This window comes from Bufo gargarizans, chromosome 4 (assembly GCF_014858855.1).
Source record: "Bufo gargarizans isolate SCDJY-AF-19 chromosome 4, ASM1485885v1, whole genome shotgun sequence".
Lineage (NCBI taxonomy): Eukaryota > Metazoa > Chordata > Amphibia > Anura > Bufonidae > Bufo > Bufo gargarizans.
The window spans coordinates 110,919,136-110,935,197 of NC_058083.1; the positions used below are offsets into that span (position 1 = coordinate 110,919,136).

Below are 16,062 nucleotides of genomic sequence, written 5' to 3' on the forward strand. Positions count from 1 at the left end.
ACTCAGGATCGCTGGATGGCGATTGGTGGGGTGAAATCACACCACCATCACCACCCTGTTCCGGGTTATCGGGTCTTCAGAGACCTGAATAACCCGGAAACGCAGAAAACCGCAGGTCTGAATTGACCTGCGGTTTTCTGTGATCGCATACATTGGGGGGGGGGGGGGGTCACAGGACCCCACCGGCGCATTTGCCCCAACGATTTGAGTAGGCGCCGCGCGGCGGTGATCGAAAATACACAGGGCGTACATGTACGCCCTGTGTCCTTAAGTACCAGGACACAAAGGCATACCTGTACGCCCTATGTCCTTAAGGGTTAACTGGTTACTCTACTACGTAAGACACTCCATAAATAAAACTAGTAGTAATGATGGGGATTTAAAAAAAAAAAAAAAACTTACACATGCTCCCAGCGGTTGGCAGAGAACAGTAGGTGAACAGTATGATCTTCAATGTTACTTTTTTTCTCAAGGTAGGAACCAACAAGACGACCGATTTCTGTTGTCCTTTCTATAAAAACAAAAACAAAGTGAGCAAACAGCAAAAAAGCACCACAGAAGATACCGAAGCAATCATTTTAACCTTCTCCGGACCGACGTACACAGGATTGCGTCCTGCCGGCGGTCCTGCTCTTCTGGGTGGACACATATACGCGTCCTCCCGCGAGAGCCGAGATTTCCTGTGAACGCGCGCGCTCACAGGAACGGAAGGTAAGAGAGTGGATCTCCAGCCTGCCAGCGGCGATCGCTCGCTGGCAGGCTGGAGATGTTTTTTTTTAACCCCTAACAGGTATATTAGACGCTGTTTTGATAACAGCGTCTAATATACCTGTTACCTGGTCCTCTGGTGGTCCCTTTTGTTTGGATCGACCACCAAAGGACACAGGTAGCTATGTAAAGTAACACAAAACACTACACTACCCCCCCCCCCCCCCGGTCACTTATTAACCCTTTATGAACCACTGATCACCCCATACAGACTCCCTGATCACCGTATGATTTTTACGGATCCACTGATACATGGATCGGATCCGCAAAACGCATACGGACGTCTGAATGGAGCCTTACAGGGGGGTGATCAATGCCAAGGGGGTGATCACCTCATATACACTCCCTGATCACCCCCTTGTCATTGATCACCCACCTGTAAGGCTCCATTCAGACGTCCGTATGTGTTTTGCGGATCCGATCCGTGGATCCGTAAAAATCATATGGACGTCTGAATGGAGCCTTTCAGAGGGGTGATCAATGACAGAGGGGTGATCAGGGAGTGTATATGAGGTGATCACCCCATATACACTCCCTGATCACCCCCCTGTCATTGATCACCCCCTGTAAGGCTCCATTCAGACATTTTTTTGGCCCAAGTTAGCGGAAATATTTTTTTTTGTTTGTTTTTTCTTACAAAGTCTCATATTCCACTAACTTGTGTCCAAAAAATAAAATCTCACATGAACTCACCATACCCCTCACGGAATCCAAATGCATAACATTTTTTTGACATTTATATTCCAGACTTCTTCTCACGCTTTAGGGCCCCTAAAAAGCCAGGGTAGTATAAATACCCCACATGTGACCCCATTTCAGAAAGAAGACACCCCAAGGTATTCCGTGAGGGGCATATTGAGTCCATGAAAGATGGGACAAAAATTTCAATCTTTCATGGACTCAATATGCCCCTCACGGAATACCTTGGGGTGTCTTCTTTCCGAAATGGGGTCACATGTGGGGTATTTATACTACCCTGGCTTTTTAGGGGCCCTAAAGCGTGAGAAGAAGTCTGGGATCCAAATGTCTAAAAATGCCCTCCTAAAAGGAATTTGGGCCGCTTTGCGCATCTAGGCTGCAAAAAAGTGTCACACATCTGGTATCGCCGTACTCAGGAGAAGTTGGGGAATGTGTTTTGGGGTGTCATTTTACATATACCCATGCTGGGTGAGATAAATATCTTGGTCAAATGCCAACTTTGTATAAAAAAAAAAAATGGGAAGAGTTGTCATTTGCCGAGATATTTCTCTCACCCAGCATGGGTATATGTAAAATGACACCCCAAAACACATTCCCCAACTTCTCCTGAGTACGGCGATACCAGATGTGTGACACTTTTTTGCAGCCTAGGTGGGCAAAGGGGCACACATTCCAAAGTGCACCTTTCGGATTTCACTGGTCATTTTTTGCAGATTTAGATTGCAAACTACTTCTCACACATTTGGGCCCCTAAATTGCCAGGGCAGTATAGCTACGCCACAAGTGACCCCATTTTGGAAAGAAGACACCCCAAGGTATTCCGTGATGGGCATGGCGAGTTCCTAGAATTTTTTATCGCAAGTTAGTGGAATATGAGACTTTGTAAGGAAAAATAAAATAAAAATCATCATTTTCCACTAACTTGTGACAAAAAATAAAAAGTTCTATGAACTCACTATGCCCATCAGCGAATACCTTAGGGTGTCTACTTTCCGAAATGGGGTCATTTGTGGGGTTTTTCTACTGTTTGGGCATTGTAGAACCTCAGGAATCATGACAGGTGCTCAGAAAGTCAGAGCTGCTTCAAAAAGCGGAAATTCACATTTTTGTACCATAGTGTGTAAACGCTATAACTTTTACCCAAACCATTTTTTTTGCCCAAACATTTTTTTTTTATCAAAGACATGTAGAACAATAAATTTGGCCAAAAATTTATATATGGATGTCGGTTTATTTTGCAAAATTTTACAGCTGAAAGTGAAAAATGAAATTTTTTTGCAAAAAAATCGTTACATTTTGATTAAGAACAAAAAAAATGTCAGCAGCAATGAAATACCACCAAATGAAAGCTCTATTAGTGAGAAGAAAAAGAGGTAAAATTCATTTTGGTGGTAAGTTGCATGACCGAGCAATAAACGGTGAAAGTAGTGTAGTGCAGAAGTGTAAAAAGTGGCCTGGTCATTAAGGGGGTTTCAGCTAGCGGGGTTGAAGTGGTTAAAGAATGCTATTTTCCCTTATAATCATGTTATACTTTCATCCTAGCAACAATGCGTGATAATTGCACCGCATCCGCACTTGCTTGCGATTTTCATGCAGCCCCAATAACTTCTATGGGGCCTGCGTTGCGTGAAAAAAGCACAACATAGAGCATGCTGCGATTTTCATGCAACACACAAGTGATGCATGAAAATCAGTGCTCATGTGCACGTCCCCATAGAAGCGAATGGGTCCAGATTCAGTGCGGGTGCAATGCGTTCACCTCAAACATTGCACCCGCGCAGAAATCTCGCCCGTGTGAAAGGGGCCTAAGGGTGAATAGGACAAGGGTTCCAGCCCCTAAGGGGGCTAAAAGTAAAAATAAAAAAAAATAAAAAAAAAAAATACTATAGCTACTTTCACACTTGCGGCAGTGTGATCCGGCAGGCAGTTCCGTAGAACTACCCACCGCATCCGCTGATCTGGATGTGACTGAAAGCATTTGTGAGACGCATCTGGATGCGGATCCATCTCACAAATGCATTGCAAGAACGAATCCATCTCTCCGCTTGTCATGCGGACAGACAGGTCAGTCTTGTATCTTTTTACGGATCCGTCATTTTGAATGCCGGATCTGGCACTAATACATTCCTATGGGGAAAAAGCGGGAATTAGACTTACCAGTAATTCAGTTTCCATGAGATCACCATGACGGCTACTAGGAGATTGACCCCTGACCTCTGTAGGGGCAGGAACAGAGAGAGGGTTTAAATCCCCCCCTCCCACCACCAACACTAGTGTGTCCAAAATTACAGAGACAGAAAATAGGTGGTGAGAACACAAAATAAGCCGAGAGGGTATTACTTCATAACCTCCAGGGTAAGAACTAAATAAAGGGTAGGGAATATATGTGCCGTCGTGGTGATCTCGTGGAAACTGAATTACCGTTAAGTCTAATTCCGGCTTTCCACCTCATCACCTCGACGGCTACTAGGAGATATAAAAAAAATTATAGCTTGGTGGGGGGGGGGAACGGACGGACACTGCCTGAAGGACCTTACGTCCAAAAGACAAGCCTGAACTAGATAGGTCTAGCCTATAGTGTTTTGTAAAGGTGTGAATGTTGGACCAGGTAGCAGCTTTACAGATATCCTCCAGAGAAGCTCCGGCCCGCTTGGCCTGGGAGGAGGACATAGCTCGGGTAGAATGAGCTCTTAAATTTGAGGGGCAAGGAAGGCCTTGGGACTCATAGGAAATAGAATCCTTAATCCACCGTGCTAAAGGAGGACCTGGAAGCTTTCAGACCCTTATTCTTACCTGAGAATAAGACAAAACAGGTTGTTGGATCTACGGAAACCTTTTGACACTTCAAGATACCGTAAGACTGAGCGTCTCACATCTAGTAAGTGGAAGCTAGATTCCCTATCATTAGAAGGATTGTCGCAAAAGGAAGGTAAGACTAGTCTCCTGGTTACGGTGGAAATCAGATACTACTTTAGGCAGAAACCCCAGGTCTAACTTAAGAATAATTCTATCATCGGTGATACGGAGATAGGGTTCTTGTATTGATAGAGCTTGAATCTCGCCTAGCCTTCTTGCGGACGTAATGGCCACCAAGAACGCGGTCTTTAGAGATAGATGTTTGGTGGAACAGCTTGACAGGGGCTCAAACGGGGCAAGTGTTAGACCTGTGAGCACCGTATTGAGGTCCCAGCTGGGGATCCGAGATTTTAGAGAGGGGTGTAGCCGAGAAGCTGCTTTCATAAATCTTCTGATCCAGCGATGATTGGCTAGATCTTGATAAAAAAAAAAAAAATCAAGTTAGGGCCGAGACTTGTACCTTCAAGGTGGAAGGTCTAAGACCTAATTCAAGTCCCTGCTGGAGGAAGTCCAAGATTTTCTGAAAATTGGACGGCTCCAAGTTTGGGGCAGGATTACTGATCCAGGAACAGAATCTCTTCCAAATCTTTAGGTAGATCAAGAAGGTAACCTTCTTCCTACTCGCTTTCAGGGTAGATATTACTTGGTCAGAAAGCCCTTGTGACTTCAACCTCTGGACCTCAGGATCCAAGCTGATAACTTGAGGAAGCTCGAGTTTGGGTGTAGGATTGGCCCTTGATGAAGCAGGTCCCTCCTGGGAGGAAGAGTCCATGGGTCCTCTATTGGCAGGTTTTTTAAGGGAGGGAACCAGCTCCTTTTCGGCCAATAAGGAGCTATCAGAATTAGGAGTCGTGTCCTCTAGGTTGAGTTTCTGAATTATCCTGGGAAGAAGAGGCAAGGGTGGAAACGCATAACAGAGGTCCCAGTCCCAATGTATCGTGAGCGCATCCAGCGCCCAAGGATTGTCCCTTGGGTTCAATGAACAGAATGTTGGTACCTCTGCGTTTTTCTTGGAGGCGAACAGGTCCACTTGTGGAGTGCCCCATCTTTCTACCAGAACCTGAAACACGTCCTGATTTAGAGACCATTCGGTGTGGTCTATTAACTGGCGACTGAGATAGTCTGCTTCCACGTTCAGTACCCCTTTCAAGTGAATGGCGGAGATGGATCTCACATGGGACTCCGCCCAATTGAAGATTTTTCTTGTGACGGACATCAGTTTCTCCGATCTCGTGCCTCCCTGGTGAGAGGTATGCAACCGTTGTCGTATTGTCTGAAATAATTTTTACATGTTGACCCACGAGAAGGAATTCTGCAGCTTTCCAGACCGCTTCCAGCTCTCTGAAGTTGGAAGATTGAGAGCGAGTAGTTGGAATCCAGGAACCCTGAAATAAGTGATCTCCCACTTTCGCTCCCCTTCTTTTTTCGCTTGCATCTGTAAGCACTTGAATGTAGGGAGTCTTTTCCCAGGCAACTCCCAAGGACAGATTGTTTGTGCTTTTCCACCAGTCTAGGGAGGTCTTCACCGCTGGAGGGATCAGAACTTTGTGATCCAAGGAGGACTGCTACTTGTTCCAAGTTCGGAGAATCCATGACTGGAGGGATCAGAAGTAGGACTGGCTCCATGGGACAGACGGAATGCAGGACGAGAGAAGACCCAGGAGACTCATAGCTTTCCTTATGGGACAAGACCTCCTGTTCTGAAACAGTCGAACCTTCAATTGGAGGTTTCTGATCTTGTCTGGTGGGAGAAAGGTATGTTGAGCCCGGGAGTCCAGGATGACACCCAAAAACTGGACAGTGCTGGAGGGTACGAGATTTGATTTCTTTTGGTTCACCAACCACCCTAGATCTTGTATAAGAGACAGGAAGGTTAATAAGTCTGTTCTGAGTTTGTTCTCTGAATTCCCAATCAGGAGGAAATTGTCCAGGTATGGTATAATCACCAATCCCTTGCACCTCAGGAAGGCCACCATTTCTACCACAAGTTTCGTGAAGACTCTGGGCGCAGATGATATCCCAAAGGGAAGGGCCGTAAACTGGAAGCAACCGGTTAGCCCCGTGGTCCTGGATGGCAAATCTCGAGAACTTTTGGGACTCTGGATGAAATGGGACATGGTAGTAAGCGTCCTGAAGATCTACTGAACACATCAGAGCATTTTTCTCTATTAACGGAATCAGCGACTTTAGGGATTCCATCCTGAATTTCCAATAAATTATGAATTTGTTCAGGGCTTTTAAGTTTATAATCGTACAGAATGAGCCTTCTTTTTTCTCTACCAGGAAAAGATTTGAATAGAACCCCTGTCCTAGCTGTGTTGATGGGACCCGTACTATCACATCCATCGCCAGAAGGCTTTGAATTCCTTGCAGAATCTTTTTGCGTACGTTGGAAGAGTTTGGATTGGTCACAATGAAGCGGTTTGGGGGAGATTAAGAAAGTTCGATTCGGTATCTGAATTTTATGATGTCCCGGAGCCAAGGATTCGGGGTAATGGACTCCCAAGGAGTCTGAAAAGTCTTAAGTCTCCCCCCGACTCTGGTGTCATTGTTTATCTGAGGACTTATTTTGGGAGGAGGAAGGGTTATTTCTACCCTTGCCCCCTTTCGGATAGCTCCAGCGCCCTGACTTCCCTTTATCCCGAAAGGATTTGTTCTGGCTAGTGGGGCCCGAAAGGGATATTTCCTTTTATAGGGTCTCTCCTCTGGGAAGCCCCTTTTTCTTATCCGCAGCCTTTTCTAAGATACGGTCCAGGACAGGACCAAAGACGTACTCCCCTGAGAACGGGATGGAGCATAATTTCATTTTCGACGTGTTGTCGCCTGACCAGCTCTTCATCCACAGAGCCCAACAGGCCGCGTTGGAGAGACCAGCGTCTTTAGCAGCAAATCTGACAGATTCTGCCGAGGCATCTGCCATAAATCCTGCGGCGAACTTTAATAAGGGGAGGGACTTTAAGATTATTTCCTTAGGAGTATTACCTCTGATGTGAGATTCTAGCTCATTTAGCCACAACCCCATGGACCTTGCTACCGAGGTGGCTGTGATGTTTGGTTTTAAGTTAAACATAGCCGCTTCCAACGATTTTTTTTAAAAGGCTATCTGCCTTCCTATCCATGGGGTCACGGAACTGGGAGGTGTCTTCAAAGGGCAAGGCAGTCTTTTTGACTTTTGCCACCTGAATGTCAACTTTTAGTGTTTCGTTGAAAATTTTCCCTTCGTTAGCGTCAAATAAAAGACGATTCTTAAAGGACCCAGACACCCCCAAACGCTTCTCAGGGTTAGACCATTCGTCAAGCACCATATCTCGTATGTTCTCATTGATCGGAAACACACGGGTCTTTTTAACCCGAAGCCTCCCAAACATTTTGTCCTGTATGGAGTGGGCTTTTGGGGCTTCTTCTACAGCCATAGTGGCCCGGACAGCTCTTAGAAGGTCTGGCATCTAGTCCATAGAGAAACAAAATTTCCTATCTGATTCTGTTGTCTCAGTATCAGAGGAAGCCTCCTCGTCCTCCCAGGCTCTGGATGATGAAGCATCTGCCTCTATCTCCTCTGGGTCTGATAAAGGAGATGGTCCCCTTCGCTTTTTAGGTGGAGGAGGGTCCCTGGGTAGAGAGGAAATTTGGGATAAGGAAGATTTTACTTCCTCATGTATCATGGATCTTAATTAGTCAAAGAAGGAAGGCTGTTCTTCAGAAATAACGCTAGAGGTGCAGTACTTGCATAGTCTCTTGCGGTAGTTGTCCAGAAGCCGTTTGAGGCAGGACACACATTTAGCTTGTTTTTTTTACTTTTTTCTGAGCCTCCCTAGGGACCTGGGAAGAATAACCCCAATCAGCCATGATAGGTATACATGGAGATAGAAAGCCTGAAGCCACAAGCCAGAGATGTGGAGGAGGAGGAAAAAGCAACCTGGTACAGTGTCTAAAACAAGTAACAGGGCAAAGAAGCGCTTCCCCACAGGGGAACTTGCAGCAGGCGGCACAGAAGGGTCTCCAGGAGAGCGGGGCTCAGTCGACATGACTGCACGCTGATTCGGAGGTACGCCGGTATTCCGAAAATTTGGCGCCGAAAATTTGAACTGGAGACGCTTCCTGAATGACGTCACTTCCCCCATCCACCGGAAGTGACGTCAGCCGCTCTTCTGAAGCGCTTAGGCACGCACCCGGCGATAGCCATGGAGGCCCGGCGGGAGATCGCGACCCGGGAGCAGGCTCACATATTGTAATGGAGCGAGGCCTCCCTCCTTCACCTCTGCCCAGCATTAGTACGAGGACCGCAGGAGGGCAGGGGGAACACCAGGTAAGGTGTCAGGAAGTTACCCATCTTCATCTCCCCACAGGGAGACTCTCTCTGCCCCTGTCCTCTGTAGGGACAGGAAACACTGGTGTTGGTGGTGGGAGGTCTCTCTGTTCCTGCCCCTACAGAGGTCAGGGGTCAATCTCCTATTAGCAGTCGTGGTGATGAGGTGGAAATGCCGGATCCGGCATTCAGGCAAGTCTTCATTTTTTTTCGCCGGAGATAAAAACCGTAGCATACTACGGTTTTCTCTTTTTTTGCCTGATCAGTCAAAATGACTGAACTGAAGACATAGGGCTCTTTCAAACCTGCGTTCTTTTCTTCTGGCATAGAGTTCCGTCGTCGGGGCTCTATGCCGGAAGAATCCTGATCAGTTTTATCCTAATGCATTCTGAATGGATAGAAATCCGTTCAGGATGCATCAGGATGTCTTCAGTTCCGGACCGGAATGTTTTTTGGCCGGAGAAAATACCGCAGCATGCTGTGCTTTTTGCTCCGGCCAAAAATCCTGAAGACTTGCCGCGAGGCCGGATCCGGAATTAATGCCCATTGTAAGGCATTGATCCGGATCCGGCCTTAAGCTAAACGTCGTTTTGGCGCATTGCCGGATCCGACGTTTAGCTTTTTCTCAATGGTTACCATGGCTGCCGGGACGCTAAAGTCCCGGCAGCCATGGTAAAGTGTAGTGGGGGAGCAGCATACTTACCGTCCGTGCGGCTCCCGGGGCGCTCCAGCGTGACGTCAGGGCGCCCCAAGCGCATGGATCACGTGATCGCATGGTACGTCATCCATGCACATGGGGCGCTCTGACGTCATTCTGGAGCGCCCCGGGAGCCGCACGGACTGTAAGTATGCCGCTCCCCCGCTCCCCACTACTACTATGGCAACCAGGACTTTAATAGCGTCCTGGCTGCCATAGTAACACTGAAAGCATTTTGAAGACGGATCCGTCTTTAAATGCTTTCAGTTCACTTGCGTTTTTCCGGATCCGGCATGTAATTCCGGCAAGTGGAGTACACGCCGGATCCGGACAACGCAAGCGTGAAAGAGGCCATACTGATGCATCTAGAAACAGATTAGGGTACTTTTACATTAGCGGTTTTCTTTTCCGGCATAGAGTTCCGTCCTAGGGGCTCTATACCGGAAAAGAACTGATCAGGCATATCCCCATGCATTCTGAATGGAGAGTAATCCGTTCAGGATGCATCAGGATGTCTTCAGTTCAGTTATTTTGACTGATCAGGCAAAAGAGAAAACCGCAATACGAGGTACAATCATCTTTTTCATGGTTTATGGACCTGTCCTCAAATCCATAGCTTATGGAACCAGGTAGCTCAGGTATCTAAAGATGTCTGGAATATAGTAGTCCCCATAAACCCTATGATATTTTTGTTTCACTACTGGGAGGAACTGAAAGATGGGGTCCCAATGGAACGTAGATTGCCAGCTCTATTTCATGCAATATGCATGGTAACTAAAAGGAGCATTTTGCAACACTGGCTACAGCCTTCAATCCCCTCTAGGTACAACATTCTAGCCTATCTCAAGGATTTACTGGCTCTGGAGCGTAGGGAGGCAGAGAGATGTAAAGAGGGGAAGGGAGGAAAATTTATGAAAAGATGGCGGGGCTTCCTGACGCAGTTCTTGTCCGATTCGGAAATCGAGAATATTATGAAACCCTTTACGCTTACGCAATGGTACTTAGAGGAACAGCTGAAAGGGACGCTAGGCCGTTTAGCACAATGAAACCAATTTACAACTGTACAGGACATGGTACATATTTCGGCATAAAACCTCTAGCTCTTTCTGTCAGGATGTTTGGTATGGAAGTTGCCAAGTTGGTAATCTGGTTTTCGTGCAGATATATGTTGGCAGGGCTCCAGATGGCGACCAAAATGGTCGCCAATGCGACTTAGAATTTACAAATGGCGACAAGACTATAGGGGGAAGAAAACTGAAAAGTAGGGAGCATATTGTATGGATCATATACTTTCCAATAATTATTGCAAATGTCATCATCATGTTCTTTTCTCCATATAAGAATGTCTTTTTATGGATATGATTTGTAACTCTAAAGATATGTTTGTCATGAACCATACATGTCTCTTCCCGCAATAAAAAATTTTGTTTAAAAAGAGAAAACCGTAGCATCTCCGGCGAAAAAAAACTGAAGACTCCGGCATTTTTTTTCCATAGGAATGTATTAGTGCCGGATCCGGCATTCAAAATACCGGATCCGTCCTTCCGGTCTGCGCATGCACAGACCTTTAAAAATGAGAAAATAAATACAAGATCCGTTTTGCCTGATGACACCGGTAAAACGGATCCGGTATTGCAATGCATTTTTCTGACTGATCAGGCATTTTTCTGCCTGATCAGTCTGAAAAAATTACATGCATTTGCATACAGTTTGCCTGATCAGGCAGTCAGTTCAGGCAACGGAACTGCCTGCCAGAATCAAACAACGCAAGTGTGAAAGTACCCTTACTCTCCATTCAGAATGCATGGGGATATGCCTGATCAGTTCTTTTCCGGTATAGAGGCCCTTTGACGGAGCTCTATGCCGGAAATGAAAAACGCTAGTGTGCAAGTACCCTAAAATATTAAGTTTAACCCCCCCCCTTTCCCAATTTTACATATAAAATATATAAAAAAATAAACATATTACACAACTCTGCATCTGAAAGGTCCAAACTATTAAATTATTAAAAAAATATCTCCTATGTGGTGAGCGCCGTAACAGAAATAAATAAAAACCATGCGATTCGCCATTTTTTAGTCACCTTGTCACCCCAAAAAATAGGATAGGACTGTTCTATTATGGGCCGAACGTTTCATAAAACGCAAAATGCACACAGCTTTTTTGGGGTGTTTTTTTTTTCGTGGTATTGAGTATCGCAATACTTTTTTATGGTGACGAAAGTGAATCAAAATTTTGGTATCGAAATAACCCTACGACGATCTGATCGGCGTAGCGTTGTCACGATACCAAAATTTTGATTCGGTTTCGATTTGGCGACTAAAAATTTTACTTTGCTCCTAAATTTTTCAGTTCAGGAGCCAATGGCTACTAGGTTTTTTTTTTGTCTGGAGCACTGTACATAACGTTATTTCTCATGACAGAAACCCTGTAAAGCCTTTCTGGCCTTTTTTTCCCTTGTAACAACTCTCGTGCAGGTTGCATGAGGAATCAGAAGTAATCCCACACACAGTGTCCTGGGCTCCATACACTGAAAGCTCCTCAATCTCTCCCCTCTTTAGTAGGAGGTTCCAACATCCAATCCGGGGACCGCTAAGGGCTCTTCCACATGAGCGGATGCCGTCCGTAGAATACGCTGCATGAAAGAGCCAAGCCCTGCTCCGGACAGCAGAGACACGGAGCAGTAACATGATTGATAATGCTCCATGCCTCTCTGATCTTTTTACTACAAAAATCACAACGAGATAAAGTAGTCACCAGTGATTTTGTAGTAAAAAGGTCACAGAGAGGCACGGAGCATTATCAATCATGTTACTGCTCCGTGTCTCTGCTGTCCGGATCGGAGCTTGGCTCTTTCATGCAGCGTATTCCACGGACGGCATCCGCTCGTGTGAATGAGCCCTAAAGTGTCACTCAGAGGGGAGGAAGTCAAACTGCTAACAGACCCCATTTACAAGGATACGTTCTACAGAATCACTTGTCACTAAACAATGCATCAATCTGCACATGTGATGTTCTTATACAGGGAAGCATTGCTATAAATGTATAAGGTTTATTATTTGCACCCATAGCTCATGACAGTCATATACACAGCCTAGTATATTATTACTAGCCATAAGGAACAGCTCTCCACTCTCCCTTGATCACAGAGATCAGCGTATCCACCTCGGTCTCAGTCACAGGTCAAACTACATTTTTTCCAGAAGAGTGAAAACACTTCTAGCCTAAAAAGGCATATTGGCGGTCACTAAGGGGTTGATAAACTATTTTTAGTACCGCTAGCAGACATTTATAATGCACTGGTATACCTTGTACACGGATGCATTATAGCCCATCACTAGGCTGTGTCTGTGGCACAGTCTAATAGACATACAGTCGTATCAGTCCTGGGGGCTAGTGTTAGGCCTTTAGCTGCCACGGCACCACATTGGCACCCTGCAATTTTATTCATGGAGAGCCCACTTCCTCGGCCTACATGCTGTAGTCACTATTGACTGCAGCATCCAGGGAATTAGGCTGCAGACAGTTCTCTCCAAAGCCGGCCGCTTCAGCAGAAGCCCAGCGTCAGTCATTGCTGGGCTCCCGTGGTTATCAGGGGCCCTGCATCAGCACAGCCTATGAGGTCTGTTCAGTTCCTGCCACCGTACCAGGAGCCATGGTTTGGGCAACCGAGACTAAACAGACGAGGCAGGCTATGCCGATACAGCACTCCGGACCAATTTTGACTACTTTTGCAGACTATACCTGTCTGCTTTTTCACATTTCCAGGGAAAAAAATAAAAAGTTGTAAACTTGTCGGGGCAGAAATGCCCTTTACAAATATTTTTACCACAGATGAGCTTTAAGATATGCCCCATTCACACAGAAGTGATTCTGCACCAATAAGCCAGTGTTGGCCAACGCTATACACCTCCTATTGTTTTCAATGGAAGGTCATACTGCCATTCACGCGGCTGGCGGTCCAACACCACACAGAGTAAGGACGTGTCCTTTGTTGGCAGGGGGAGTCTTCATGGACACCACAGCAGGTGTTTGTTTACCATTTTGCACCATTTAACCACTTAATGACCACAGGTTTATACCCCCCTAGTGACCAGGCCCTTTTTTACAAATCGGCACTTCACAACTTTTACGGTTTATTGCTCGGTCATGCAACTTACCACCCAAATTAATTTTGCCTCCTTTTCTTCTCACAAATACAGCTTTCTTTGGTGGTATTTGATTGCTGCTGAGATTTTTCATTTTTCTGATATTAATCCAAAAAGACTGCAATTTTCTCCAAAAATGTGTATTTTTAACTTTTTCTGGTAAAATTGTTCAAATATAATTACATTTCTATACAAGTTTGTGTCAGAATTTATTGTGCTACATGTCTTTGAAAACGCTATAACTTTTGCGCAAACCAATATACACTTATTGGATTTTTTTTTTTATCAAACTACGGTACAAAAATATGAATTTCCGCATTTCGAAGCAGCTCTGACTTTCTGAGCACCTGTCATGTTTCTTGAGGTGCTAGAATGCCAGGATAGTATAAATACCCCGCAAATGACCCCATTTTAGAAAAAAGACACCCCAAAGTATTCACGGAGGGGCATGGTAAGTTCATGTATGATTTAATTTTTTTCACAAGTTAGCGGAAAATGACACTTTCGGAGGAAAAAAATAAATAAAAATTTCCATTTCTGCTAACTTCTGGCAAAAAAAAAAAAAAAAAAAAAAAAAAAAAAAAAAAAAAGATCTCCCACGGACTCACTATGCCCCTCAGTGAATATCTTGGGGTGTCTACTTTCCGAAATGGGGTCATTTGTGGGGTGTGTTTACTGTTCTGGCATTTTGGGCGGGGCTAAATTGTGAGCAACCCTGTAAAGCCTAAAGGTACTCATTGGACTTTCGGCCCCTTTACGCACCTGGGCTGCAAAAAAGTGTCACACATGTGGTATCGCCGTACTCAGGAGACGTAGGGCAATGTGTTTTGGGGTGTATTGTTACATATACCCATGCTGGGTGAGATAAATATCTCTGTAAATTGACAACTTTGTATAAAAAAAATAAATTTGTCATTTACAGAGATATTTCTCTCACCCAGTATGGGTATATGTAAAACCACACCCCAAAACACATTGCCCTACTTCTTCTGAGTACGGCGATACCACACGTGTGAAATTTTTTTGCAGCCTAGGTGCACGAAGGGGCCCAAATTCCAATGAGTACCTTTAGGATTTCACAGGGCATTTTTACGCATTTGGATTCCAAACTACTTCTCACGCTTTAGGGCCCCTAAAATGCCAGGGCAGGGCAAGTCAGGCCTGATCGGGCGAACACTGCGTTTTTTGTAGAGCCTAAGGTGACCCTAATGTACTGACATAGATCTGATTGACCCCATTTTGGAAAGAAGACACCCCAAGGTATTCCGTGAGATGCATGGCGAGTTCATGTAAAATTTTATTTTGTCACAAGTTAGTGGAATATGAGACTTATTTTTTTTATTACAAAGTCTCATATTCCACTAAGTCTCATATTCCACTAACTTGTGACAAAAAAATTTAATTTTACATGAACTCGCCATGCCCCTCACAGAATACCTTGGGGTGTTCTTTACAAAATGGGGTCACTTGTGGGGTATTTATACTGCCCTGGCATTTTAGGGGCCCTAAAGCGTGAGAAGTAGTTTGGAATTCAAATGCGTAAAAGTGCCATTTTTTTTTACATTTTGGGCTAACTAAATTTAGGGGGTATTCCTCTGAGACTACCCAGGAAAATAAGCACACCTGCCTAGTAAAAAGGAGTGCTTGCGAAGTAAAGCTGCAATCGCTAATAAAGATCCAGAAAGCTCAAAAGTGATCTTTATAGCGCCGCAGCGATTTTACAGTGTTTTTGCAGTGATGAGAAAAAAAAATGTAAAATTCCGTCACTGCAGTGGGGCGGACTGAACGCAAGTCAGGCCTAATCGGGCGAACACTGCATTTTTTGTAGAGCCTAAGGTGACCCTAATGTACTGACATAGATCTGATTGCGATCAGTCTTGATTACTTACAGATACTATATAGTAAATGGGGTAAACTATAAAGTACGTCCACAGCACTGAAAAACTGCCAAGGCAAAATCGAGCGTGTGAACTGGGCCTTAGGGTGGAGTCCTAGGACAGCTTTCTAACCAATAGCCAGAAGTGCTTCCAGCAGGAAAAAGTATAAATCCTTCCTTTACATTTCTCATTCCCTTCCAACCCACTTCTGGCTTTGGCACAAGAGGAAGTAATGGCTTTCATTGGCAGAAAGCAGAGAACACAGGACCTCACCTGGAAAGCGCATGCCCTCAGCCTGATACCCTTGGTTCCTCAGCGCCTCCACCAGTCTGCGGGCCTGGGTGCTCTTGCCTGCCCTGTCTGCGCCTTCTAAGACAATTAAGGCCCCGCGACGTCCTGCCATTCTCCAGTCACTGATGTAGGAAACTACTGGGAAGTTCAGCCGCTCGCTCAAGATTGCCGCGCTTACCCGCCAGCCAATCAAAAATGACTGTAATTGGCGCGCTCCAATCATAGAACAGGCCGTGCCGCTCTACGGCTAATGATTTACCACACGAAACCTCTAAGCAGGAGGCGATTTCAGCCAATAGGAACAGCGCGCAGCCCAGGCAGCGCACCAATCACCGAGGGAAAGCGGCTCAGCCAGTGGGCGGGATCAAACGAAAAAAAATAAAAAATCGCCGTGCGTAGAGCGCGGGCCCTCCAGCCTAA

At 45.4% G+C, this 16,062-nt stretch overlaps 1 protein-coding gene across 1 annotated transcript in view; it reads right to left on the minus strand.

Annotated features, from left to right (window-relative positions):
* DTYMK (deoxythymidylate kinase) overlaps nucleotides 1-15,865 on the minus strand; it is a 41,305-nt gene extending 25,440 nt beyond the window's left edge. Inside the window, exons 1-2 of the mRNA XM_044289260.1 lie at nucleotides 15,625-15,865; nucleotides 403-511 (exon numbers count right to left, since the gene is read on the minus strand). Coding sequence (XP_044145195.1) covers nucleotides 403-511; nucleotides 15,625-15,865 — 350 coding nt within the window. The remainder of the gene's footprint in view (nucleotides 1-402; nucleotides 512-15,624) is intronic.
* Between the last annotated feature and the right edge of the window lie 197 nt (nucleotides 15,866-16,062).